General features: G+C 61.9%; 3 protein-coding genes across 8 annotated transcripts; 2 read left to right on the plus strand and 1 right to left on the minus strand.

The window, feature by feature from the left end:
- The first annotated feature begins 2,506 nt into the window (after positions 1 to 2,506).
- DNPEP (aspartyl aminopeptidase) lies at positions 2,507 to 7,674 on the plus strand. The gene is made up of 15 exons (XM_079310796.1): positions 2,507 to 2,562; positions 2,693 to 2,768; positions 2,848 to 2,936; positions 3,014 to 3,127; positions 3,515 to 3,640; positions 3,779 to 3,909; positions 4,251 to 4,335; positions 4,754 to 4,861; positions 5,091 to 5,168; positions 5,494 to 5,577; positions 5,838 to 5,998; positions 6,152 to 6,191; positions 6,559 to 6,660; positions 7,022 to 7,189; positions 7,559 to 7,674. The coding sequence occupies exons 1-15, from the start codon at positions 2,557 to 2,559 to the stop codon at positions 7,607 to 7,609; spliced, it is 1,419 nt and encodes a 472-aa protein (XP_079166922.1). The 5' UTR covers positions 2,507 to 2,556; the 3' UTR covers positions 7,610 to 7,674.
- Positions 7,675 to 8,406: 732 nt separating this feature from the next.
- Positions 8,407 to 20,016, plus strand: PTPRN (protein tyrosine phosphatase receptor type N). 3 transcript variants are annotated; one of them, XM_079311001.1, is made up of 23 exons: positions 8,407 to 8,571; positions 10,200 to 10,237; positions 10,492 to 10,549; positions 10,790 to 10,895; positions 11,014 to 11,212; positions 11,369 to 11,693; positions 11,897 to 12,013; positions 12,132 to 12,211; positions 12,287 to 12,573; positions 13,012 to 13,098; positions 13,249 to 13,328; positions 13,551 to 13,615; positions 15,883 to 16,095; positions 16,243 to 16,452; positions 16,541 to 16,688; positions 16,832 to 16,905; positions 17,198 to 17,275; positions 17,409 to 17,528; positions 17,668 to 17,834; positions 18,907 to 18,960; positions 19,078 to 19,142; positions 19,231 to 19,304; positions 19,405 to 20,016. In XM_079311001.1, the coding sequence occupies exons 1-23, from the start codon at positions 8,475 to 8,477 to the stop codon at positions 19,474 to 19,476; spliced, it is 2,814 nt and encodes a 937-aa protein (XP_079167127.1). In that variant the 5' UTR covers positions 8,407 to 8,474; the 3' UTR covers positions 19,477 to 20,016. The 3 variants fall into 3 exon arrangements, with proteins under 3 accessions (XP_079167127.1, XP_079167125.1, XP_079167126.1); XM_079310999.1 differs by having other exon boundaries at positions 8,408 to 8,571; positions 10,200 to 10,250; positions 10,436 to 10,549; XM_079311000.1 differs by having other exon boundaries at positions 8,408 to 8,571; positions 10,200 to 10,250; positions 10,436 to 10,549; positions 12,132 to 12,166.
- A 167-nt stretch (positions 20,017 to 20,183) lies between these two features.
- Positions 20,184 to 25,517, minus strand: DNAJB2 (DnaJ heat shock protein family (Hsp40) member B2). Of its 4 annotated transcripts, XM_079311007.1 has the most exons (10): positions 25,375 to 25,517; positions 24,478 to 24,566; positions 23,323 to 23,432; positions 22,909 to 22,962; positions 22,646 to 22,765; positions 22,395 to 22,484; positions 22,163 to 22,268; positions 21,958 to 22,028; positions 21,509 to 21,730; positions 20,184 to 20,586 (listed from the first exon to the last, which is right to left on the minus strand). In XM_079311007.1, exons 2-10 carry the CDS (start codon positions 24,540 to 24,542, stop codon positions 20,576 to 20,578), a joined length of 849 nt encoding a protein of 282 aa, XP_079167133.1. In that variant the 5' UTR covers positions 24,543 to 24,566; positions 25,375 to 25,517; the 3' UTR covers positions 20,184 to 20,575. The 4 variants fall into 4 exon arrangements, with proteins under 4 accessions (XP_079167133.1, XP_079167132.1, XP_079167130.1 ...); XM_079311006.1 differs by lacking the exon at positions 20,184 to 20,586 and having other exon boundaries at positions 21,192 to 21,730; positions 22,646 to 22,762; XM_079311004.1 differs by lacking the exon at positions 20,184 to 20,586 and having other exon boundaries at positions 21,192 to 21,730.
- Between the last annotated feature and the right edge of the window lie 355 nt (positions 25,518 to 25,872).

Raw genomic sequence — 25,872 nt, forward strand, 5'->3', positions numbered from 1 at the left:
CCCCTTCCAGCAGGGAGGGCTGAGCACTGTCTGCCCATCCCCAGAGCTGCCAGTACGGAACACTTCTTGCAGCAAAGCTTGCCCAGAAGCCCTCCAGAGCTGCCACGAGACATAGCAAGGACCATGTTGCCCTGTCCCTTCTGGTCCCGTCCCTGCCAGGCGCCCCGGGCACACACACGAGCCCAGCAGCAGGGTGCATACAGGCAGAGGAGGAGCCAATGCCGTTTTGGAAGGGCTGCCTGTGGCTCCCTGCTGCACTGGGTGATCCACGGGGCAGAGTGGGATGGGGATAGAAGCACTGTCTGCCCAGGAGCACGGTGATGTGGTAGGGGGCAACCATGGCAGGTGTTGTGCAGCCCCTGGCACCCAGCCAGGGGTGAGTCAGAGCCCACCCGGATATAGCCATCGGGAGCTTTTTCTGGAAGTCCTGCTGTGCCGGGAATAGCTGTGGCACGCCAAGGCACTGCCCTTTGCTCACAGCAGCGGGGCTGGACAAAGGCCACACCCGGCCCTGCCACTCACTCCTGCTCTGACACCCCAGATCCAGGCACACCCTGCTCCTGCACACACACCCCCCGGGAACCATGCGCCCTGAGTTCCCGCTGGGCACCCACCCGCTCTGGACATCCACCGGCTCTAAATGTCCTCAGATGTCCCTCAGGCACAGCCTGGGTGCCATCCAAGAGCACCTGGTCCTGAGCTGGGCTCTGGCAGCACAGGGGGGTGATGCTGGCAGGAGGAGTGTGCGGATGGCTGCCTGGCACACAGGTCCCTTTGACACACGTATCCCAGCTCCGGGCTGGAGTGCCGGGTGCTCCTAGCCTGGTCCCAGCCTGGGGGGGGGCCTGGCCCTGTGTTGTGCTGTGGTTGACATGGAGACCCTCCAGCTGTCTGTTCGCAGGGTGCCAGGCAGTGGCAGCGCTCGTTCCCATTTGGTGGGGAGAGGCAGGTGCTGGGGGCTGGGAGCATAAATCCAGAGCTGTCAGGAGCTCTCAGCACGACAGGTCACAGGGTCAGGGGCAACAAGACCACCAGTTTCCAGTCCTCAGAACATGGACAGTGTCTCAAACTAACAGGGTGCCCACACGGGTGACTCAGGAGCTGGGAATCCAGCTGGCACCCAACACCTGGGCCCCATGCAGCACTCACAGGCTGCCACGTCCATCTCCCAGGGCCACACACTCATTGCTAGGAAGAAAGGATCCTGCTGGGAAATGATGCATGAGGACTGACTGAAACTCAAAACCCCATTGCTGCCCATGAAAGGAACTCAGCCAAGGGCAGGAGGCACCCTAATCCATGCAAGGCCAAGGGGTCCTATCCCTTGGGAGTGCTCCTGGGGCTGACAGGCAGCTTGGGTGCTGCTCTGCCAACGTGCCAGCTCATTGCATTGCTGTCACTCAGAGACATTTTTCTCCAGCATGGCACCAAGGATTTGTGCCTGTGAGGGCCAGGCAGTGCCAAGGCAGGGGAGCAACAATGATGGGGGGCTGCAGCTTGGCTGTGCCCCAGTCCAATTATACCCAGCCTTGGGGAAGCAGGTGTTTTCCTGCACCCCACTGCAGGCAGGCCAAGGCCCATTTCAGGGCAGGTCCTGCTCTCCCCAGTTAGAATTGGGGCACACTAGGGCAGGATGGGTGTACACTGTGGAGCCTGTCCCTGCCCCTTGCTTCCCACCTCAACCCCTCCTGGCTTCATCCCTCTTCCACCCACCCTTAATTCAGCTCTACCCTAGCCTTGTCAGGCACTGTGTTCACCTGGTCTGGACCAGGGTGTGGGATGCAGGGTGCATGGTGCAGAGTGCACGGTGTGGGATGCAGGGTGAGAGTGCGATGTGCATGGCAGTGGGTGCAGTGTGGGACGTGCAGGGTGTGGCTCGTGGGTCCCAGGTCACGGATGCAGGGTGCACATTGCCGATTGCAGGGTGTGCATTGCGGGTGTAGGGTGTGCATTGCGGGGTCTAGGGTTGGATGAAGGGTGTGCATTGCTGGGGGTGCATTGAGAGGTGTAGACTCGGGCACAGATTGAGCGCAGATTGCAGGGTGTAGGATTGGGTGCAGGGTGTGCATCGAGGGGTGTAGGCTCGGGCGCAGATTGCAGAGTGTGCATTGCGAGGTGTAGTCTCGGGCGCAGATTGCCGGGTGCAGGGTGCAGATTGCCGGGTGTGCATTGCGGATGTAGTCTCGGGCGCAGATTGCCGGGTGCAGGGTGCAGGGTGTTCATTGCGGGTGTAGGTTCGGGCACAGATTGCCGGGTGCAGATTGCCGGGTGTGCATTGCGGATGTAGTCTCGGGCGCAGATTGCCGGGTGCAGATTGCAGGGTGTTCATTGCGGGTGTGGGCTCCAGTGCAGATTGTCGGGTGCAGATTGCAGGGTGTTCATTGCGGGTGTGGGCTCCAGTGCAGATTGCCGGCTGCAGGGTGCAGATTGCAGGGTGTTCATTGCGGGTGTGGGCTCCAGTGCAGATTGCCGGGTGCAGGGTTCGCGGTTCGGGGCGCAGGCTGCATTCCTCCGCGCCAGCAGGGGGCGCGTGCGGCGGCGCGGGCGGTGGCGGCCATGCAGGTACCGGGCGGGCGGCGGGCGCGGGACGGGGTCGGGCGGGTGCCGCCGGGGCGGGGGTCCCCGGTGCCGCGGGGGTCGCGGCCCGGGGCGGGGTGTTGCCGGCGCTGTGCGGTGACGGCGATGCCCGCAGGCGGCGGCGCAGGGCTCGAAGGCGGCGGCGCAGGAGCTGGTGAAGTTCGTGAACCGCAGTCCCTCGCCGTACCATGGTGAGCGCCGCCCGCTCCCCTCCCCGGCCCGCTTCCTCTTCCCCGCGGGCCGCCCTGACGGCTCTTCTTTCCCCCGCAGTGGTGGCCGAATGCCGCAGCCGGCTGCTGCAGGCCGGCTTCCAGGAGCTGAAGGAGACGGAGCACTGGGACGTGCGGCCGGCGCACAAGGTGGGCCCGGCGGGACGGGGCAGCGGGACCGGGGGTGGACGGGGCGCCTCACCCTCACTCTACCCTTCTGCTTCCAGTACTTCATCACCAGGAACTACTCCACCCTCATCGCCTTTGCCGTCGGCGGCCAATTCCAGCCCGGGAATGGGTTCAGCCTGCTAGGAGCCCACACCGACAGCCCCTGTCTCAGGGTAAGGTAGCCCGGCCGGGTGCTGAGTCCTTCTTTGGGATCCTCCAGTTTCACGGCATAAGCAAAAACTATCCTGAATACCCCTGTACTCTGCAGCATCGTTTTTGGTTCTCTACACCCATTGTTGGCTCCCTACACCTCCCAAATCTGTCCTCCAAAGCAGCCCTTGCTTTTCTCTGCCTGCTGCTGTCTCCTCTGTGTCCCCTGTCCTACAAAGCCCCTCTGAGGGTGCTGTGAAGCTTCAGCTTCACAGTTGTGCACAGCTGTGGTGTGTGCTGTGCTGACAGCATCAGCAATGGGGCTCTGGGCATGTGCTGCCCAGTTCCCACCATCTGCCCGGTCCCCAGCGCTTCATGGTGCCAGCAGTGACACCTCTGCTGTTGGCCAGGTGAAGCGTCGCTCTAAGCGAGGACAGGTGGGCATAGTGCAAGTTGGAGTGGAGACCTATGGAGGGGGCATCTGGAACACCTGGTTTGACCGTGACCTCACCGTGGCCGGGAGGGTGATCATAAAGGTGAGTCTGGTTTGGGGCATGCACGGTTGGATAGCTGTGTGTCTCTGGCACTGGGTCTGTGACCCCCACACAGAGTGGAACCTGCTGCAGCCTCTCAGCTCTGCAGGCCTGGCCCCAGAGGTGCTCCTTGTGTTTCAGGACCCAGCCACGGGGCGCTTGGAGCAGCGCCTGGTGCGCGTGGAGCGGCCCGTCCTCCGTATTCCTCACCTGGCCATCCATCTGCAGCGCAACATCAATGAGAGCTTTGGGCCCAACACCGAGCACCACCTGTAAGGCCTGGCTCAGCCCTGACCCCTCACCAGCCCTTGGGAGGGCTGGGACCCAGCTAGAGCAAAGCCCCGCCTCAGCTCTCCCTTTGCCAGCCACTCGTTGCCGTGGGGAGATCTGCAGTGGCTTTTAGCACCATAGAGTCCTTCCAGGAGATGCTTTCAAGCATAAGTTTTGGGAAAGGACACTGGGGAGTCCTGAGGTGGCACAACAGATTTGTGTTTAAAATGTACATTCTTGCTCCATCCGGCATAGCGGTCACTCCCTGGAGGGGTTGGTGGTGTGTGACCCAAGCAGGTGAGGTGAGCAAAGCTCTGGGAGCTCATGTTGCTGACCCCCACAGGGTTCCCATTCTGGCCACTGCAGTGCAGGAGGAACTGGAAAAGGAGGTGCTTATGGAGTCCACACCTTGCAGTGCTGCGGCCCAGGTGAGCTGTATGCCAGGGATCAGCAGGGACGCTTGCAAAGACGTCATACTTGTCAACTTTGCTTTTGAGTCCTCAGGGACCTGCCACCAGGTTCCCCTTCTCCCTGTGGAGAAGCTGGTAACCTTCCATTCTGCCTCACAGCTGTGTGCACGGCATATCTGTTCAGCCGTCTCTCTTCTCACCCTTGCCTGCAGCCAGTGTGGAAGGGATGCACCTCCCTGAGGAGGCAGGGCAGGGAGGGGGACTAGCACAGGGGCATAGAACTGTTCTGGATGAGGCGGGGGCTTAAATAGACATTTTAATAGGAGAGAAGACTCTGCCTACATAAGCAGGGTCAGGGACAGCTTTACAAAGGGAAGCCAGGAGTTTCTCCTGCCATCCATTGCCTGCCCTGCCTGCAGCTCTGCTTTCTTCACAGGCAGAGCGGCACAGCCCTGTTCTGCTTTCACTGATCTGCCCCCAGCTGGGGGTGAAACCAGAGCAGATTGTGGAGCTGGAGCTATGCCTGGCAGATACTCAGCCAGCGGTGAGTAAGGGCAGCAGCCTCCCTCTGTCTGTGCACAGCCTACAGGCTGGCACTGCACAGGTGTTACCTGGCTCACATCGTCTGCCTGGGGCATGCCAGGTCTGGGAGCTGAATGGAATGAGAGGAAGCTGCTCCTGAAGGGCAGAGATAAGGGTACTGGAATGGGGAGCCAGTGGCAGGTACTTTTTGGTGACCCAGAGTGTGTCCCACTCCTCTTGGCTCTCTGCAGACGCTGGGTGGTGCCTTCGATGAGTTCATCTTCTCTCCACGTCTGGACAACCTGCACAGCTGCTACTGCGCCTTGCAGGTGAGAGGGGAAAGAACCTGGAGGCTGCAGCATGGCCTCCATGCACCCAAGCTCGGCTTTGGGCTGGCCAAAGGCAGGGAGTTCTGTTCTTGTGGAATGGGTCTAGGTTGTTGGAGGACCTGGGGTTGGATGCCTCGTTTGCTGGGTGTGTGGGATTCCTAGCTGTTCCCAGGGGTGACTCCTGCTGTTGTTGGGCAATGTGTGTGCCCACAGCTCTCTTCCTCCATGCTTTGGGATCTCCTGGGGGATTTCCTGATGGCTCAGCCCTGAGATTCCCAGGATGGAGTGGCACTCAGGCTGGTGTCCATTCCCCCTAACCCTGCAGGCCTTGATTGACTCCTGTGCATCACCCTCGTCCCTCTCCCAGGAGCCCAATGTGCGTCTCATCGCGCTCTATGACAACGAGGAGGTGAGCGAGGGGCACAGACATGGGGGGTCTGGTGCCAGAAGGGGCTCTGTGTTCTCTGCTCTTCCCCTGCCATGCCTCCATGCAGGAGGGAGATCCCACACTCCAGTGGAGGAAGCGGGGGTTTGCTTACACCCACATGGAGCATGGCCCAGGCAGGGGTAGGAAGCACTGGTGTGGTAGGAAGCTGCTTTGCTGGCTTTAGGGAGCGCCCTGTCACTGGTCTGGTGCTGCAGGGTAGTGCTGATGGTGATCCTTGGCAGGTAGGGTCAGAGAGTGCACAGGGAGCAGAGTCCTTGCTAACGGAGCTGGTGCTGCGCCGGATCTCGGCATCGCCACACAACCTGACAGCCTTCGAGGAGGCGGTGGCCAAGTCCTACATGATCAGTGCTGATATGGCCCACGCTGTGCACCCCAATTATGTGTGAGTAGTCTGAGCCATGCCACAGGCAAGGGCAGCCTGCCTTGCCACCTGTGGGATGTATCCCCATCACTCCCCAGGTAGTACAGACAGAACAGTCCTTGTTGCTTCAGGGAGGGATGGCTATAGTGTGAAACTCTTCCTTCTCTTTTGCAGGGACAAGCATGAGGAGAATCATCGTCCAGCCTTTCACAAGGTGAGAGCAGCCCTGTTCTTTGGTCTAGGATGGTTGCTGTCTGTCTGTCCTGCAGCACTGTGGATTGCCCAGCTGCTCCCAGGGCACAACTCGGGTGCATTCAAATGGAAAACATTTGTCCTGGAGTGGGATTTGACTATTCCTCATGTCTGGTGTTAGTTATTTGGGATCCCAGTCTTTTCTGTAGAGCACCTTCCTGCTCTGAACTGGGGCTGTTCCCTGGTAATGCTGTCTCCATCCCCATGGGCTCACCCAGGAAAGGGAGAATGGACAGATATGTTGGAGTGGTATAGCATTGCCTGGGTTTCCAGGGCCACTGACTATTCCTGGGTTCCATTGTGGGCCTGCTGTGCCTTCCCCTGTGCAGGGTCCTGTCATCAAAGTGAATAGCAACCAGCGCTACGCCTCCACAGCTGTCACGGAAGCCGTAATCCGGGACATTGCCGCCCGTGTGGGTGTCCCTCTGCAGGTGAGCAGGGCAGGGCTAGGCTTCAACTCCTTTGAACATCAGGAGTTTGGGCTGCAGCCCTGCCCCTAAGTTTATCAGAGGGGGCCTGTGCCAAAGTTCAACCCGTGTTAGCATGTCTGACCCCACTGGGTGTCTCTGCTGCCTGCTGCTCTGGGGCTCCAGCTCCAGGATTGCCTCAGGGGGCATGCTGGTGAACAGAATGGGAACCTGGCCTGAGTGTGTGCAGTCTGGTGCATTTTTTGAACCCTGGTGTGGGTTGGTGCTGCTTCCCTGTCCCAGGTCTTTTCCCTTCAGGGCTGAAGGCCCTTGTGGGAGGCCATAGGGCAGCACATGGAGCTGCTGAGGTCTTGCCCCCATGCAGGAGTTCATGGTGCGGAATGACACACCCTGTGGCACCACCATCGGCCCCATTCTGGCCTCCCGCCTGGGGCTGCGTGTGCTGGACATCGGCTGCCCGCAGCTGGCCATGCATTCCATCCGGGAGATGTGCTGCACCTCGGGGGTGCTTCAGAGCATCACCCTCTTCAAGGTGAGGTCTGAAGCTAAAGCATCCTCCCTGCTGCTCTGCATCTCCCACATCCCAGTGTCCCTATCTGATCCCTGCTTTGGGGCTGAGCCCAGCTGTCCCACAGAACTCCCCAGCTCTCTAGAGCAACTCAGGTACTGGCTGCTTCTGGAGGTGCCCCCTCTCATCCCAGCTTTCCCCAGTGACTGCCATCCCTAAGTAGTTCCTATGGCAACCAGTGCTAGCCTTGAGTCAGCGATGGGTTACTATGGCGACGTGGTCCTGCTCTCTGCAAGGAGCTGCCTGCTGTGACGCTGTGACAGGGAGCTGCTGCCTGTGCCCCCACCCCGCACCGCCCTGCTCAGCCCACCCTGACAGCCCCTCTTCTTACAGGGCTTCTTCGAGCTCCTGCCGACGGTCAGCAGCAGCCTGGTGGTCGACTGAACATGGCAAGCAAGGATTAGCAGTGGGTTTAATCCTGGGGCCATTAAAGCATTTCTGTCTCACCAGCGAGTAGTCCATGACTGTGGCTGGGGCTGACGTATGTGGCTTCCCCTTGGGGACTCCCATGGCTCCCACCTGTGCTCTCCCCTGGAACTGTGAGCAAGACTATTCACCCATCAACAATTCCTTGTCCAGGGTTGCTGAGGGCCTCAGCTAAGGGGCAGAACAGGACTCAGCTCCTATCCAGGGACAGCTGGCGAGAGGAGGTCCCATGTCTCGTGCAGCTCTGGGGCCGCCCCTTTCCCCAGGAATGAGTCTGCCGTGTGCGCAGGGATGAGCCGGCACCAGACGTGAAGCTGCTCGCCGGGGCCGGGACAGGGGGTCCCTACCCGGGCCGGGGCTGCGCTCCCACCGCGGCCGGTGCCGCCCTCACCCCGCTGCCGGTGCCCGGGCGGTGCCGCCGGGCGGGGCACGAGGGTGCGGCTCCGCGCTCGCCGCTCATTGGGCGGCTCTCAGGGGCGTGTCCCACGCGGGAGCTAGTGCGGCCGCAGGGCTGGGAAGGGCCGGGCGCTGATTGGCGGGGGCGCTGCTGGCGCTGCGGCACACCCCCGGGAGGCGTGGCTCGCCCCCGGGGACGCTGCGATTGGCGCAGCGCTGAGCCGCCTCTCCCCGGAGTGAGGTGTGATTGGCCCCGCTGGACAGCGGGGGGCAGCCGCGCAGGGCTCCGATTGGCCGCGACAGAGCGCAGCGCGCCATTGGCGGGGCGGCGGCGGCGGGCGGGGCGCGCGGCGCGGCGGGGCGCGGGTTGGCGGCGGCGGCGGGGGCGCGGCCGGCGGGTGCGCCATGGTGCGGCCGTGAGCGGAGCATGGGGCGGCGGCTCCTCCGGGCGCTCCTCTGCCTCCTCCTTCTGGCCGGCCGCGGGCAGCTGCGTGACGGCGCCGCCGCTGCCACCGCCGCACATGGTGAGACCGCGACCCCGGGCGGGGCGGCTTTGCCCCGGGCTGCGCGAGGGCCGGAAGGAAATTCCCGGGGAGTGGCGGGGCACGGGACTCCGCGGCCGGTGCGGTCGCCGCCTCTGTAGGGTGCTGTCACTGCGTGCAGCGGCGAGTCCGGCCCTTGGCGGATAGCGGGACAGGGCGGCCCGGGACCGGCACCGCGAGTGCGCCATTGGCACCGGGGGCGCCCCTCTCCCGGGGCTGCCGGGCCGGTGGGTGTGCTAATCCCCGGGGCACCCCGCCGGCTGTAGAGTTGCCGCCCCCCGGGCCCGAGAGCTACGGGAGCAGAGCGATGCTTGCTCATGCCCGGGGCTAAGCCGGTATCTGGGGCTGCCGCAGGGATGGGGAGCCCGGGCCAGCGGCCCTAAGCGTGGCTTCCTCCGAGACCATGCCGCCCTTTAGCTGCCCTCCGCCTGTTCGTGCGGCCCGCCCGGGCCGGTGCACCCGCTCTTCTCCAGATCGGTCCGTGCTTGAGGCTCCCGGGGCCCGAGTGTCGCTGTCGATATAAGGGCTGCAGCATCCCGGCACGGCACAGCACGGCCCCGGCTCCGCTGACTCACTACCGGGCGCCCGAGGCTGCTGCGCTCCTCGTCATCTAGCGGCCCGGGAGTGCCGGGACGGATCCGGCTGAACCGCGGGGCCCCGCTGTCCCCGCCAGCGAGCAAGGAATGGTTCCGGTTCGGCTGCGGCCGAACACCGTGCTGGCCGGGGAAGCCTCCCGGAGCTGCGGCCACCGCCCCTCCCGGCGGAGCGGGGCGGCTCGGCGGAGAGCGGTGCGCCGCTCCAGCACCGCGGACAGCGCCGGCCCTGCCGCCCGGCCCGGCCCCCTCCCGGCTGCCGCCGTCCCCGGGGTCTCCCCGGCACTCGGGTCCTGTGCGCCGCACCTGCGTGGCCTCTGCCCCGGGCGACGCTGGCCCGTGGGTGCCGGGGTTTCGAGGACCCTCATCCCTACTAGCCCCTTCCCCCGCGGCGGGCTTGACGGGCCCCTCCCTCCCCTCCCCCCGGTTGTTTTCTCGTTCCTTCCTTGCCATCCGGGGCTGAGTCATCGCCTGCTGCCGTCTCGCTGCTGACGGTCTTGGACCGAAACGGGGGGGGAGAGAAAGGGGGAAGCCGCCCCCTGCCCAAGTGCTGCCCGCCGAAGGGGTTGGAGCGGTACACACCCCACACCCCCAACACCACTACATCCATGCTTTGGGGTCTGCCTTGCAGGGAAAGTGGATTCCGGTGTCACTGGGTTGCATCTCTTCCTCGTAGTACCACATGTAGGAGGGCAGCAGATGTGGTTTTGCACGTCTCTGCTGCTTCAGTCTTACCTTCCTTACTGCCAGCACCCCAAAAAAACTCCAGGCCTTCCCCACTCTCCAGAGCTAAGGGCATACTTTCCATACAGCCCCCATCTTGTCTCCGAGGGGCAGAAAAGACTAGCACCTAGCCTCTGCCATGGGCTACAAAGCTGTGTCCCCTCCCACCGTCACCACATTGCGTCCCTGTGCTGCTTTTCTGGAGCATAGGGGTCCCTCAAGCAGCTGGTGATGAGTAAATTCCACTGGAGTCCCTCTTGGGTGCTGACTTGCCTGCCTGTCTGTCTGTCCCAGGCTGCCTGTTTGACCGAAGGCTGTGCTCCCCGCAGGAGGTGTGTGTGCAGGGTAAGTGGCTGGCAGGGGTGCAGGGATCCCCTCTCCCTTCCCAAGTGTGTGTGAAAGGTGCAGGGATGCCTTGCAGTGGAGCCTAGGGTGCAATGCAGGGGGGCAGGGCAGGAGAAAGGTGGGGCTGTGCCTGCAGATCCTCATATCGGGGTGTTTGTTCATCTGCTGTCTCCCTTCTCTTGCAGATGGGCTGTTTGGGCAGTGCCAGGTGGGCTCCGTGCAAGACAGACCCTACTTCCAGGTCACGTCTCCCGTGCTCCAGCGGCTGCAGGATGTCTTGCGGCATCTCATGGCACAAGGTGAATGGGGAAGCATGGGGAAAGTTGCTGTGGCTCTGCAGGCAGGGAATGTCAGGTAGAATTGCCTTGTGGGTCTAGAATGGTCTGCGGTCCTGCTGGCCCAGAGGCCAGGGTGGGCTAAGGAAGAGTGGGGTCAAACCCAGGCATGGGACACAAGGTCAGAATATCAGGATGGCATCCCATGCACTCACACGTAGTTCCCAGGCTGCCTCTGTGTCTCACAGCCTCCTCCCATGGCAGGGCTCTCATGGCAGGATGGCATCACCCAGTATGTGATCTCTCAGGAGATGGAGCGCATCCCCCGCCTCCGCCTGCCACCCTCACTGGAGCCAGTGGCCAGGGACAGGTAGGACAGTGCCAGGAGAGCTCAGTGGAGCAGCAAGGGCTTTGGCCCCCAAATGGGGCTTAGGGGAGGGACTTCCCCCTTTACTCAGGTGAGTTTTTATATGCTGTTTGCCTTCGAGGTTCCTGCCTCTCCGCACCGAGCACCGGCGAGCCCCGCTAGCCCCAGACCCTGGTCTGCCAGCAGCTCAGCATTTGGAGCAGCCCCCACAACTGCTGCTCTCCCCTCTGGTGCAGCGGTACCTGGAGCACGTCCTGCTGCCTGCCCCACCCCAGCTGGGGTACGAGGAGGCTCTGCTCAATCCCTACACTTACCACAAGGTAAGCTGGGGCATAAGCGCCTTCCTCTGGGCAGAAAAGTAGAGATTGGCAGGGAGCTGCTGCACTCCCAGCACCTTTCTGCTGGTGCTGGGGTACTCCTGCCTGCAGCACGTGGTGAGAGGGAGCTGTGGGGTTTGACCTGTGTTTTGGTTGCAGTTCGGCTATCAGGATGGTGCTCACCAGCATCCCAGCGGCTCAGCCAGGCAGAGCTCTGAGACCTCCTCTCTGCTGGGCCGGGTCCCTGCCCAGACCCTTTTTGGGGCAGGCCCCGTGCCCTCCTATGGCGGGCAGCCAGGAGTGGATGGGGGGCATCTTTTCCAGGACTTGGGCATGCTTTCCCTGCCCAGAGAGAAAGCTGGCCACCTGGACCCTGCCAGCCCCAGGCTTCAGCACAGCTTGCGGCTCCCCAGTGACTACAGAAACATGGAGGAGAGGGAGCAGCAAGCACCCCTGGCTGCCCAGCCACCCTCTGCACAGACGGGTACCTTGTTCTCCAGCCAGGCACCAACCCTTGTCCCTATCCTGTACCCACAGCCATGAGTTCCTCACACTTTCCCTCCTCTTTGGGTTTATGCCCATGGGCAAAATATACCTGTAACCCCACCTGTTCCATCTGCTTCATCCCTGGCCCCTGATCCCCATGTGGATGCTGAGCATCCAACCTGATGCTACATCCTCTTGCAGATGCTTCCCTGAAGAGACTGGCTTCTCTCCTGGCCAGCTATGGCCTGGGACTGCCAGAACTGAGTCCCCAGCAGATAAGCAGCCTATCCACCCTCCTCCAGCTGCTCCAGAGCTCTGGTGAGCTGGGTGCAGGGATGGGACTGACAGCAGCAGGTGCTAGCATGCCCTGTTTCAGAGTAGGGAGTGTTGCCTTTTGGGGTGGGTGCTGCAGGACCTCTGTCTCTCTCCTTTCCAGGTGTTGCTGGCCCTGAAGTGCCCACAGCGAAACGGGTGGGTTTGCAGCAGGGTGATGCTGGAGGAGGTGCTATGCCACAGGTGGGATGAGGGAGAGGAGACATTTCCCCAAGGCTTTCCTCAGAGATTCCAGCTTCTCCCTTTTTCTCCCTTCAGGTGATGGAGGGGGACATGCAGCATGGAGAGGAGCCAGTGCCCCCTTCTTCAACAGTGCCACCCCCTAAAATCCCAGCCAGCAGCTCCCCAGGGGACAGAACGAAGAGTAGGGCAGCATCCTCACCAGCTCCCCAGGCTGAGCCACAGCAGGGACACAGTGGGAATGCACTCAGCCCTGGAGAGCACATTGTGGTGGAGAAAAAGAGCTACAAAGAGATGAAGGACGGTGGGGCACAGCAGGGCATGCGGCCGCTAGACGAGTATGGCTACATCATCACAGACCAGAAGTGAGAGCTGGGGGTCAGGCAGGGGGGTCTGCATGTGTGAAGGGTCTGTATCCCCCCACCAACAGCTGTCATGGCTTCGCATCCTTGACTGGACCTGTTGGGTCTTTGATAGGTTTAGGTTTCTATAGGATGAACTCCCCTGATCCATTCTCTACCCACAGCTATTGTTCCACCCCAAAGCCTTCCTTTCCCAGCCCACTCCAAGGCCAGAGCTCAATATGTCAGAATGGAAGGCTGGGAGTGTGTGAGCACACTCCTGTGCAAGGGGGGTCAGCTCACCCTGCCACCACACATACCAACACTCCTGCCCACCCTGACACTCTTGCTGTGTGCTTGGGGCTCTCTGAGCCTGCCTGTCCCTGTTCCCTGACTGTGGGGAGCACAGGACTGTCCCCTCGCCCCTGCCACCCCCTCCTCACCCTGACACTGTCCCCACAGGCCCCTGGGGCTGGCTGCTGGCGTGCGGCTGCTGGAGCTCCTGGCCAAGCACCTCCACCTCTCCACTGCCAGCTTCATCAACATCAGGTGAAGGGACTGGGGCCATGGGGTGCTGCTGCCTCAGCATAGCCATGCTCAGCACTCCCAGGCAGGGGCACAGGAGGGACTGGGCTGTGGTGAGAGTGGGTAGGGATTCTGCATTTCCACATCTCACACTGTCCCCCCTCTCCCTGGCAGCGTTGTGGGTCCTGCTCTTACCTTCCGCATCCGGCAGAACCCCCAGAACTTCTCACTGGCAGATGTGGCCAGCCAGACTGGTAAGTTGGGCTGTGTCCCCCATCTGGTTCCTCTCTTCCCCTCCCAGTTGTGGGGTGCCTCTTCCCAGGGACCAGGAAGAGAGGGTTCCTGCCATACATCCCTCTGCCCTTGGCTGAACTGGGGTGCTGGTGGGCAGCTGTCAGAGCTGTCCCCTGGCTCTGTTTCTGGGGGGTCTTTCTGTGGAGGGGAAGCATGCCTGACCATCTCCTCCCTGTCCACAGAGCAAGTGAAGGGAGAGCTGGAGCATGAGCTGGGCCTGAAGATTGTGCAAACAGGAGTGGGAGAGGTAGGAGTGAGCAAGGATTCTGTCCCTTGGGGCTGGGGTGGCCAGGGATAGGGGAGTGGGCATGCTGCCACTGGGTACAAGCCAGGAGCCCCCCACCCTGGAGTACAAGGGTCTTTGTGAGTGAGCTGTCCCTGCAGGTCTGCAGGTTTAACTTAAGATAGAAGAGACTGGGGAGTATTTGGGATGCTGTGTTGGAGATAGACTCCAGTCCTGTGTAGGAGCACTCATGTTGTAGACTGCTCCAGTCCTGTCTGTCCATGATCCCCCTCCACTGCCTGGCAGCATGATCCTGCCCAGGGCTCTTGGCTCTTTCAAAACAAAAGCTCTGCAGTGTTTGAAGGTGGTTGCAGAGGGACTCACAGAGGTTTTTCTTCCTCCCAATACTGGGGACTGCAGGCTGTACCCCTCAAGGCTCATCCTCATCCTTGCCTCCGTCCAGCCTACACACCCATCTCAGCTATGGCCTGAGCACCTGAGCACTGAGATGTTCCCAGAGCACTCCACAAACTGTAGCTAGGCAAAATGCCATCATGTCCCCAGAGAATGGCAAAGCAACTGGAGGCAGAGATGGAACAGGCACCATCTGTTTAGAGAGGGGTTACCCCTCCCCGTGCTCCTCTAGGGAGCCACAGGAACAGTCTCCTGGGGCAGGGAGCAGAGGTTGGAGATAGGGACCAAGCCTGGCTCCATGTTTGCAGCCTGAGGAGGAAAAATGGTGTAGCATATCCCCAGCCCAGTGTCCCCATTTCTCACTTCTTGTCATGTGGCTGTAGTTGTGAGCAGGGAGAAAGGAAGGAAGGGGGAACTTTGGAGGAGGCCATGAAGAAGGCATGGCCTGACCACTGAGGCAACCTCTCTCCCTATCAGCAATATGCAGAGTGTGTCTATGGCAATGCCTTTTGATGAGGCAGGTGGCAGGAACTGGGAGAGATGTCAGAGATGACAGAGATGGAGCTCAGAGGAAGCTGAGGCAGCTTTACAAGCCCCCTTCTGCACTGACCTTCCCAGTTCTAGCCAGCTTGTGCTTTTCCTTCATTCCCTCCTGGCTTTGGACTTGGTGGGACTGGTGCAAGATTTCAGGAAGAGGGATGTAGGGAGACAGGGAGACAGCAGGGCCTGGGCAGGCCTTGGGAGAGAAATCCCTTCTGCCCACCCCCAGCTCTGCTGAACCTCCAGAGGCTGCAGGGCTGCTCCTGCTTGGGTGTCCTGGTGATCTGGGAGGTGCTGGGTGGGTGGGTGCTCTGGCTGCAGGACTGGCTGGACCCTGACAGCAGTCTGGTGCTGGGGGGCAGGTGGCAGCAGGGACACCTCGGCTGGGGACATCCCCAGGCAATGATGATGATGTAGTTGATGATGGTGCAGTGTTCCCTCGGTAACCTCATCAGGCTCATAGCCAATGGGAGGCTGTGGCAGTGAGGTAATGCAGGGCTCTGGCAGCTCATTGGGCACAGGGTGTTTGAATTGGTGATACCCCGGCATCCCTGTGCTGCTCTAGCTGGACCTAGGCAGTCATGGCACTGACAGGTCTTGTCCAGCAAGGCCTGAGCAACGTCCTGTTCCAGCATGGGACTGGCATGTACTGGGGTGTCTCCCACAATCACATGGAAGGAGCCCTAGAGACACTATCTGCAAGGTGGCAGGGGCTCTGTGTCCTAACTGTATAGGGCAACAGGGAGGACTTGTCCCCTAGGTGCTACAGCTGGGATGCTACCAGCAGTGCTGGCATATTCCCCACCCTGCCTCCCTCAATGTTCTGCTGTGGAGCAGGGGAGAGCCAGCCTCAGCTGGGAAAGTCCCCTGGGAACAGCACACCCAATGCTGCAGTTGCCTATCCTACACCATTAACTCATTGGGCTGAATTCAGCCCTTGTTGATCTCCAGCTGGGCAGAAGAAGGTCATGGAACCAAAGTTCTAGGGGGCTACTGCCTGCCCTGTAGAAGGGCAGTCCAGGCTGAGTCTGCCTCAGCAGCAGCCCTGAGTGCTGGAAGCAGGGAAGGAATAAGTCACTGCTACCTGGGCTTGGCCAAGCTGCTCCAGCTCCAGGCACACCATGGTAGCAGTGCCCCACATGACACATAGATGGGTGCGCCTGCCTCACCCAGTGACACTAGCTCTGCCCTGGCCAAGGGTGCTGGGAGAATCAGCACCCTCAGGAAGGAGAAAGAGGAGCCCTTGCTCTGTTTTAACCCCCAGCAACCCCAAAGTGCAGCAGAATAGGATCTCTTCCCCCCAGCCCTGTGCTAACCCTACTTGGCTTGATCCCCAGCGAAACGAGGCTGCTGCCTACTCACGGCCATCGCGCTTTGGCTACGGCTTCCACTCGGTGCTGCTGACCTTCATCGCGCTGGCCTGCGTGGCGGTCATCGCCATCGCCGTGTCGGCCGCCTTCTGCCTCCGGCGCCACGCCAGGCAGCGCGAGAAGGAGCGCCTGGCTGCCCTGGGGCCCGAGGGTGCAGCTGACACCACCTTCGAGTACCAGGTAGGACCCTGCGGGATGCGGGACCCTGCGGGATGCGGGACCCCGCGGGATGCGTCACCGCCGTGTGGCAGCACCGCTCGGGGCGCATGGAGCTGCCCTGTGGCAGGGCTGTGGCCGAGGGACAGGGCTCTTGTTGGGCTTCCCCAGGAGCTGTGCCGCCAGCACATGGCTGCCAAGTCTCTCTTTGGCCGCACTGAGGCACCGGCAGCACCAGCGGAGACTTCGAGGGTCAGCAGCGTCTCGTCCCAGTTCAGCGACGCGCCGCAGCCCAGCCCCAGCTCCCACAGCAGCACGCCCTCCTGGTGTGAGGAGCCCGTCCAGTCCAACATGGACATCTCCACCGGACACATGATCCTGGTCAGCCAGCCTGCAGGGCTGCCAGCCCCCTCCCCAGCCCTGCATCTGCCCCTCTGCCGCTCGGCTGACTCCTGCCCCTCTGCCCCAGGCCTACATGGAGGACCACCTGCGCAACCGGGACCGGCTGGCCAAGGAGTGGCAGGCGCTCTGTGCCTACCAAGCTGAGCCCAGCAGCTGCTCCATTGCCCAGAGCGAAGCCAACCTGAAGAAGAACCGAAATCCCGACTATGTGCCCTGTGAGCATTCCAGTCACCCTGCCCCAGGGACCAGCAGAGCAGGGTGTGGGGCATGAGGACCCTCAGGGCCGTGGCTCCTTGCAGCATTAGTGTGCCTGCAGCTCCTCTAGCCACTCACCAAGCCTCCTGGTCTGTTCCCCCAGATGATCATGCGCGGATCAAGCTGAAAGCCGAGAGCAACCCATCCCGCAGTGACTTCATCAATGCCAGTCCAATCGTGAGTGATCACTGGGGGCTCCTGCCCTGCCACCCTGCTCCTTGATGTGCCCAGGGTTTCACTCTGGGATAGAGCTGGGCTGAAGTTATATCCATGAGAGCTATAGATGTGAGATCTGTACCTGTCCCGTTGCTCAAACAATTGTTAAATCCCATTTTCCTCCTGGTTGGAGCACCTGAATCTCCCTTCCCAACCCTATTCCTATCACCCCTGGGCTATCCTCCTACTCCTTCAAGTGTCACCAACCCCTGGCTGAAGAGCATGAAGTCAGATACCCCCTTTCCTGCTCCAGATTGAGCATGACCCACGGATGCCAGCGTACATTGCCACACAGGGGCCACTGTCCCACACTATTGCTGACTTCTGGCAGGTGAGTGTCACACAGCAGTGCCAGCCCATTGGGGTCTCTTTGTGTGCTGCCCACCAAATGGGTCACAGGGGCTGGCCTGCCCTCCCACCTGGGCTGTCCCTCAGCAGTGAAACTCCCCTTGCCTTGCCCACAGATGGTGTGGGAACATGGCTGCACTGTCATTGTCATGCTGAGCCCCCTGGCCGAGGACAGTGTCAAGCAGTGTGACCGCTACTGGCCGGATGAAGGCTCCTCTCTTTACCACATTTACGAGGCAAGTGTGGCAGGTGGCCTGCGGCATGGAGCAGGCTGTCCATGTCCCCCCTGAGTGCAGCTCCATGTCCAGCCCCTGTCCCCCTGCGTGCAGCCCCCTTGCCTGGCACTGATGCCCACGGTCTGCCTCACTTGGGCAGGTGAACCTGGTGTCAGAGCACATCTGGTGTGAGGATTTCCTGGTGCGCAGCTTCTACCTGAAAAATGTGCAGTCACAGGAGACCCGCACCCTGACGCAGTTCCACTTCCTCAGCTGGCCGGCCGACGGCATCCCCACCACCACCCGGCCCCTCCTTGACTTCCGCAGGTGAGCACCCACCTGGCACTGCGCCAGCCCTTGGGGAGCCAGCGGTGATCCCAAATGCAGGCCACTGATGGGCAAGGACATCGCTGCCATGATGATGAGGGTCGGGGCCGTGGCATGGACCAGGTGCAAGGGCTAGGAGCTGCCATGGATGGGAGGGAGCAGAAAAAACAGGTTTTAGCCAAATTGGGATGAGGCTCAACAGGGTTTGGTGGGCAAGAAACCTCTGGCTGAGATTGCCAGGGCTCTCCAGCCTTCACAGTGAGGGTGGGAAAGTGCTCTTCCCCAGAGTTGGCATGGAGGGCAGCACTGACTGGTGCCTTCCCCAGCCATTGGTGCAACAAGAAATCCCCACCCTTGAACTGGCTGTGACCCATTACTCCCACTGCCCTACAGCCAGTGGTGGATCCCCAGCTAGCCCAGGGCAAGAGCTGCAGGACTGGGATTGCTCCCAGGACGCTTGCCTGCCGAGGTCTTTAGGTCCTTGGGTGGTGGTGGGCTCTTGCCAGGCACAGGCTGCTCACTGTCCCTAGGTTGTGTGGGGCAAGAGACCCAGCCTAGGGCAGTGGGGGGGGTCTCTGAGCATGTCGCCCTCCTCTCAGTCCCGCTCACGCTCTCTCTCTCTCTGTCTGTCTGTCTCTGTCTCTCTCTCGCAGCTGCCGGCGTCATTTTTGTGATTTGCAGCTAGTAATCTGGCTCCAGTTGCATAGTCACAAAAGTGATCGTTGGCAGCCGTGCCTGCTGCATGGAGCATGCCAGGAGCCCCACCGGCGCCTGGCCCCCAGCTTCACGCCCCACCGGACCAGAGCCGCTCCCTGGGGGTCCTGCCACTGCTCCCCTCCCCAGGCTGGGCACCTGAGGAACTGAGCTCCTCTCCCTGCCCCAGCTCTTTCCACTCCTGGTCCCCATCCCATGCCCAGTACCATTATGGAGACAGGAGGAGCCATAAGCAGGACCCCCAGGGCCACATCATGGTGTGCTGCTGCCCTGCCCCACTGAGCACAGCAAGGGACACCTAGCACAGCCTTGATCCTGGCATAGCAGGGCACTGATCTGTTCCCTCTTATCCTTGCAGGAAGGTCAACAAGTGCTACCGGGGTCGCTCCTGCCCTATCATCGTGCACTGCAGGTACTGCAGGGGATGAAGGGGCATTAGGGCTCCAGGGTGACTGAAGGCTGGGACCTGCTGCCCAGGACCAGTCCCATTGGAACCAGCTTCCCTGGACCAAGCATCTGTGTTTTGCAGTGATGGTGCAGGCAGGACTGGGACATACATCCTTGTAGACATGGTCCTGAACCGAATGGCCAAAGGTAGGTGCAGGGACGCACCATTTCTGCCCTGTCCATGAGCTTGGCCTGTGCACTCCTCTCCTAGCACCCCTCTCTCCCTCTGCCCCAGGGGTGAAGGAGATAGACATAGCTGCTACGCTGGAGCACATCCGAGATCAGCGGCCTGGTATGGTGCAGACCAAGGTATGCCCCAAACTGGGGATCTTCTCCCTCTACATTAGCATGCATAGCCCCTGGGGCTGGGCTGGCGGGGAACCTCATGCCTCCTGCTGTGTTCCTGCAGGACCAGTTTGAGTTTGCACTGACAGCTGTGGCCGAGGAAGTGAACGCCATCCTGAAGGCACTGCCGCAGTGATGGCGAGGAGCCCTCCCTCCCCCCTCTTGTCTGCCTCCCGCCCTGCGCTTCGCACTCTCCTCACCAGCCTCTGGGGCTGCTCTCCCTGTAAAATGGTGTCTGTGCTTCTGGTTCTGTTGCTCCTGCCCCCAGGCACCCCTTCCCATCTCCCCAAGGACACTGACCTCAGGCTTTCAGTGTGCAGGAACCCCATCACACCCACTGTCACCTCAGAGGGGACAGGGCTCATGGCCCCTAAGCCCTGAGGAGGGGGACACCAGGTGGTGCTGCCTGGAGCTGGCAGGGGGAGTCCCCAGCCTGTCAGTTCTGTGTTAGCCCTCTTCCTGTACCCATGTGGGGGGGCAGAAGTGGGGGCAGGGGTCCTCCACAGCTGGGGGAGCATGGGGAGCATGGGGTGCAGGGGGGCTTGGCCCAGCTCCACTCCAGGTCCCCTTTGTGTGCTCCCTGCCTAGACACTCGAGCAGAAAAAAAATTTCTAGAGAACTATAATTTTGTATCTTGATGTGAATAAAGTTCTTGTGTCACGTTCGTGCAGCTGCAGCCGGGCCTGGCCTCTGACTGTGTGTATTGGGATGGCACATGGAGGAAATGTCACATTTGTCCATTTCTATCTCTGCACTCTGCAACTGCCAGACAACTACAGCTCAGCTGCTGGCAAACATGAGAACCCTGCATCCCCAGCCCAGAAAGACCCCACAGGCAGAAGCTACTGCAAACAGGTTTATTGACAGCTGTTAGCAGAAGGGGGTTAGAGAGGGGGGGCTACAGCGAGGAGGGGGGCAGAGCCCAGCCCTGCTGGCTGAGCCCAGCCATGCTGCCCCTCGCTGTGTACAGCCAGCATCCCCCAGCAGCCTAATCTACAGCAACCCCCATCACCCCCCTCTCCACCACCCTGTGGTGCCCAGGGCCTCTCCCCCCAGCCCCAGGAATTGCTCGGCCATAAGCCCTGTCATGTCCCCCCCCTCACCGCGTCCCACGGAGCCAGAGGGTGCTGGGGGAAGGGGGTGGCAGGGGATGGCCGTGCAGGGAGAAAGCGGAGTCCTGCCTGGGAGAGCTTCCGTGGGCGAGTGGGCGTGCGCGGTCGCCGGGCGCAGCAGCCTCAGAACACACCTGGGGAGACAAGCGGAGGGGGGTACACAACAGCACCTGTGAAATCCTCCTCGGCCAAGGGCTGGGGAGAGGCAGGGATGGAGGGAGGAAGGTCCCAGGTGGAGGAGAAAGACAGCCAAGGCAGAACTATGGGCAATGGAGAGGGTAGAAACACTTGTGAATATCACAGAGGGTGACTGCTGCAGTGGGAAGCAAGGAGAGACAGTGCACTGGAGGGTGTGCAAGGCATACGGAAGGGACTGACCAGGCAGAGTCTGCAAGGAGACACAGAAGGAGGGAGTACAGGCAGGAACAACAGCATCCAGAGGGAAGAGACAAGGCACCAAGCAGAGGCTATGTGCACAGCCCTCCTTGCAAGGAGGGAAGCTCAACTCAGCACTCCCAGCAGCCTGGGCAGGGGCAGGCTGCAGCCAGGGAGGCACCTGCTGGAGACCCTGCCTACCTGCAGGGCTGGCAGGGAGAGAAGGGCAGGCACAGTCAGAGTATGCCTGCCCATTGGGCCCCTCACACTTCCAAATCCAGGGCAGGGAGCTGCCCCTCTTCTCGGGACCCCATCAAGGGGGCTCCTCTTCAAGCCACTGCCTCCAAGTCTGGGAGCTCCAACACTGGGATGCCACTAGCCATCCACTCACCTGAGCAAGGAGGCAGGGCAGAAGAGACCCCCTACCTTGCTAGGGGAGGCAGGAGCTGAGTTCCAAGCAGTGAGACTCCACCCCTGCTTTCCTCTCCCTGCGCCACGCTCAGAGCAGGGGGCAGTGCCACAGCTTCACTTTGGGAGCAGGTTCATGCCCCTCTGTAGCAGAACTGCTGGCCCCCAGTGGCTCCTGCTCCAGCCTCCCCCGGGCACCACGGGCTCTGCGGGTGGAGGACGGGCTGCTGTGGCTGCCCCCCGGTGCCGACAGGGAGCCGGGGCTGTGCCCACCTGCTTGGTGGTGCCCCGCAGCTTCCATCTCAGACAGGCTGTAGGCCATGGCCAGCTGCAAGTCCTCATCCTCATCCTCGCTATCCGTGTAGAGGCAGACAGGTGAGGATCTCGAGGGCTGCTGTGGGGCCGCTGCTGGTGGTGAGGGGGGCCGTGGCCTGGAGATGGCTTGCTGCTCCCGCCGGCTCAGCTCCAGCCCCAGCGCCATGTCATCAGGAACACCTGTGGGGACAGGGGTAGGGCTTGGGGGACTCATCCACTCCAGCTCCCCAAAGCTGGTGTGGGCCCTTGGCACTTCCAACCCACCCCACCAATCCTTCAGAGCAGAGCTCCAAACCAGGGCCATCCAAGGCTCAGTCCAAAACAAAGCCTGGATGCAGCACCTCTCGGACATCCCAAAGGGAAAGGCTGCAGATCTCAACAACTCAGACTGCAGTGCCACTTCTCACCATCAATGTGGATTGACTTCAGCTCCCCATCCTCCTCCACTTCCACCCGCTCCCGCCCGTTCTCAATAATCCTGCAGACAGACAGACAAACACATGCATGGTCAAGGGCCATGCAGCCAGTGCACCACAGCAGGAAGTTGCAAGGTCAGAGGCCTGCTGATGGAGGGAAGTCTGTGGGAGCAAGGTGAACTGGCACTGCCCTCACCTTTTGGTGGTGATACGCCTGCCATTAACAAACGTTGTGGAGGTGGAAACAGAGCGGAAACCCAGTCCTGCATCTGCACCCGAGCTGAAGGACGAGGCAAAGAAATCTAGAGAAGGGAGAAACAAGGTTGGTGCCAGGGTGGGTGGCAAAAGGAGGGCAGGGGACAGACTCTGCACAGGGGAACATGGTGTTCTAGGACTCCACCGCTGGGAGGAATGGCAGTGTCTCCTACCTGAGGATCCTGGGAAGGGGGAAAAGAAGTGGCCTCCCCCATGGTGCCGGGATCCAGGTCCTCGCAGCTCAGAGAAGGGCATCATGTCATCTAAAAGTCAGGGGCCTCCCATCAGCTTGGTGAACCAGAAGCAGGGCACTGATGTGGGGACCCTCTGCCAGGGCCAGCTGTGAGCTCTATCCCCAAGCTCAGCAGCTGCCCCACAAGACAGAGAGATGCCCAAGAGTCAGCCTCCCCTGCCCCACACGCACCAAAGAATTCAGCAAAGGGGTCTCGTCCGCCAAAGAACTCCCGGAAAACATCATGAGCGCTGCGGAACGTGAAGGTGAATTCGGGGGCCCCAGCACTGGCCCTGGAGCCTCCTGGTCCTGCTGGAGGGAAGACACTCAGTGTTAAATGGAGCCCCGGGTGACATCTCCCCTGAAGGCTGGGGAGCCCTGGTGTCACTGACCCACGCCAGGTCTTCAGACAGGGATGTATCCAGAGGTGCACCAACCCCCAGGGCCCTACTCACCTGCTCCCATGAGTCCATCCTTGCCATAGCGGTCATACACATCGCGCTTCTGCTCTGGAAGAAGAAACAGGGCTGCAGGGAATCTGGCTCCCAGGTGGCAACAGGAGCACTGGCACTTCTCCCAACTAAGGGAGAACAGCAGAGAGCAAGAGGAGGTGGTTGGCACAAGCCTCCGCCACCTCAGCACTGCACCCAAACTCAAGTAAGACCACCGGGCAAGAATGCAAAAGCTTCCGCCCCACTGGGGAGAGGAAGTAACCAAGTCCCACAGATTGTGTGGTAAAGCTGTAGGGACTCACTGCCTCCTGGGGACAGCCAGGGATGCAACCTGGGTGAGCCTAGAAGCAGGACATCCCAGTGTGCACAGACCCAAGGGAGGACACACACACACAAGACATCACTGTGGCCTCTTACTGTCCGACAGCACTTCGTACGCCTCGGCGATCTCCTTGAACCTCTGCTCAGCATACTCCTTGTTGTCTGGGTTTTTATCCGGGTGCCATTTCAGTGCAGCCTTCCTGTACCTGCACAGACAGGCAGTGATGGGCACACAGCAGCCTCTTGGGCCAGCAAGCCCCATCTGAACATGCAGCTCCCAGGCTGCAGGCAAGCCCACTTCACCCAGCACCCTACAGTCTCAGGCACAGAACAGGAGCTTCCTGGATTAGTTCTGCCCCCCCTGAGAAAAGTATGTGTTTTCATAGATAAATATTTATTTATGCATACACACAGAGACTAAATCAACAAAACAGAAATTACCCCAGAATGGCAGCACAACCACAGCAGTGTGCCCACCTCAGCTGCTTCATCAATGGTTCTGAACAATGCTCACAGGTTTGTTCTGGAGCCTTCATGGGCTCCACTGTGAGTGTGCATGGACCAGGGGTTGCTAGGGGGCCCCTGGGGCCAGGAGAGCACCAGCAGCCCTCTCCTCCCCACTGCAGCTAGCTAGGGTTAACCCAAGCTTCCCAGCTTCTCCCACTCACTCTTGGGAAGCCTCTCATGGAGACCTCTGCCACCTCTTGGCAAGCCAGCAACCCGCTGGCATTCCCCCCAGGCAATGCCTCACCCCAGTGTGAGCAGCAACACCTCTGCAGGGCACCAGGCAGGAGTTGTAAAGACTCGGAAGCTCTGTCAGCTCCCCAGTACTACCTGGGGCACAGCACTAACCTGCCCACAGAGCCTAAAATGGGACATGCTGCTCTTCACCCTGTGACCTCCAGTCCCCTGACTTTGATGCCAGCAGAGTCCCTGTGCCCCAACCATCTGCCATCCCTGCATCCTCTAGCAGTGAGAAAGAGGGGAGCCTCCAAACACCACTGAGACTCACATCCAGCCCCAGGCTGACAGCAGGGTGAAAGGGACCAAACCCCACCAAAAGATGCCTTTGTACAGCAGCAAAGCCCAACCCCACTCTGGCATTCATACAAAGGAAACAAAAGCTGAATTGTCACCTCTGGAGCTGGGCCCTGTCCCCACTGGCCTGAAGGGAGCCTTTGCCTCACTGGCACCAGATGGGGATGGCTTGAGGACTGCCCCGCAGGCAGAGGCACGCTGCCATACACTTACGCCTTCTTGATGTCCTCAGCCGTGGCATTGCGGCTCACACCCAGCGCTTCGTAGTAGTCGACCATGATGTGAGCTGTCCCACGGGCTCACTACAGGGCAAGAAAGCAAAGTCAGGGGTCCACAGGCACAGCCTGGTAGCACCAGGTGTGGGACAGCAAGGGCAGGCTGCTCATCCCCTCCAGCGTCCCGGCCACCGATCTGCCTCCCGAGCGCAACTCAGTGTCACGCCATGCCCAGCTCCCCAGCACCCTGCCCACACCTGGGGCACCCACAGCCTCGGTGAGGGGCCGCCGGCTGCTGCCGCACCGCCGTCCCGCCGGGTCACCCCAACTAGCCCAGGCAGGGGAAGGGGGTCCCCGCTGCCGGCGCCGCTCCGTGCCCGCTCCGGCCGGGGCTCAGCTGCGGGGCGGGGGGGCGGCGGGAGGGCACAGCCCGCTAAGGTGCTTAGCGGCTGGAGCGGATTAAGGGCTCAGCGGGGACCCTCCCCGTCCCCGGGCACTTCCACCGGCCGTGGAAAAGAGCGCGGCCGCTGCAGCCCCCCGCGACCCCCCGGGCTACCGCCCCGGCCCCGGTACTCGCCCCCGGCCCGCGAGTCCCAGCTGACGGGAGGGCGGTGCTGGCGCTGGCACCGGCACCAGTACGGCGGGTCTGGCACCGCCCCCCGGCCCGGCCGTAAACACGGCGCTCCCGGGGCCACCCGCTGCTGCTGGAAGTTTCCGCACCCCGCCCCGCCGCCACCGGCGGGCGGCCCTGGCCCGCGGCCAACGGATCTGGGGCACCGGGAGGGGCGGCGGTGGCAGCGCGGCGAGAGACAGCACCGGCCCCGTTCCCCCCGTGCGCCGCCGCCCCCCGCCGGCCCCTTGCGCCCGGCTCTCGCCGTCCCGCCCCGGTGCCCACCTGAGCGCCGCCGCCGAGCCCGCCCGGGCCGCCCGCGGCCGGTGTCGCGCGTCCCCCCGCGGCCGGGCCACCGCGGGGCTGGAGGCGGCGCCGCTGCGTGACGGGCGGCGGCTGCGCCCAACCGCGGCGCCTGACGTCACGGCCGTGCCGCTCGCGGGTGACGTAATGGAGGCGGGTGGGCCGGAGCGCGGCTGTTCCGCCGCTCGCCCCTTCCAGCGCCCCTCAGCCCGGTCTGCGTGCCCGCGGCCGCTCCGCCGCTCCGCCGCTCGCCCCTTCCAGCGCCCCTCAGCCCCTGCCCGCTCCCCGGTCTGCGTCGCCGACCCTGGGCCCCGGACAGCCCAGCAAGGTGCGCGTGTGGCGGCACCGCCGGTGCCGGTGCTGACACCGCACCGCACGGGGCGCGGCGGCACCCGGGGCAGCTCCCGGCGCCGCTGGCTGCCCGCCGAGTCAGCTGCCCGGCCGGTCCCGCCGGCAAGGAGGAGCCGGCCGCGGGGACAG

The sequence above is a fragment of the Erithacus rubecula genome (genome assembly GCF_903797595.1).
Source record: "Erithacus rubecula genome assembly, chromosome: 8".
NCBI classification, from domain to species: domain Eukaryota; kingdom Metazoa; phylum Chordata; class Aves; order Passeriformes; family Muscicapidae; genus Erithacus; species Erithacus rubecula.